The sequence below is a fragment of the Apaloderma vittatum genome, unplaced genomic scaffold (assembly GCF_000703405.1).
Source record: "Apaloderma vittatum isolate BGI_N311 unplaced genomic scaffold, ASM70340v1 scaffold19330, whole genome shotgun sequence".
In the NCBI taxonomy this organism is placed as follows: Eukaryota; Metazoa; Chordata; class Aves; order Trogoniformes; family Trogonidae; genus Apaloderma; species Apaloderma vittatum.
In genome coordinates, this window is record NW_009693086.1 from 62,234 (window position 1) to 62,466 (window position 233).

The following is a 233-nucleotide window of genomic DNA, read 5'->3' on the forward strand; positions in this document are numbered from 1 at the left end:
CAAGGCACCCTTCACCGACGTTGTCCCCAGGTCTATGCCCAGCACGCAGGTAGGAGCGGGCCTGCCCGCCGCCTCGCTGCCCGCCATGGCCGCGAGCAGAGGGGATTGCTTTGGCCTTCACCCCTCTGCACGGCTTTCTCTACCAACACACACTGTGCTGAGCCTCACATCGCTCCTCGCTGCATCTGAGAGGGCACCTGCTCCAAGAGCCAACGGTGCCGAGGGCACAAGCA

General features: G+C 64.8%; 1 protein-coding gene across 1 annotated transcript in view; it reads right to left on the bottom strand.

Annotated features, from left to right (window-relative positions):
* SHPK (sedoheptulokinase) overlaps positions 1–87 on the bottom strand; it is an 8,873-nt gene extending 8,786 nt beyond the window's left edge. Inside the window, 1 exon segment of the mRNA XM_009877919.1 lies at positions 9–87. Within this exon segment, the coding sequence (XP_009876221.1) occupies positions 9–87 (79 nt within the window).
* Between the last annotated feature and the right edge of the window lie 146 nt (positions 88–233).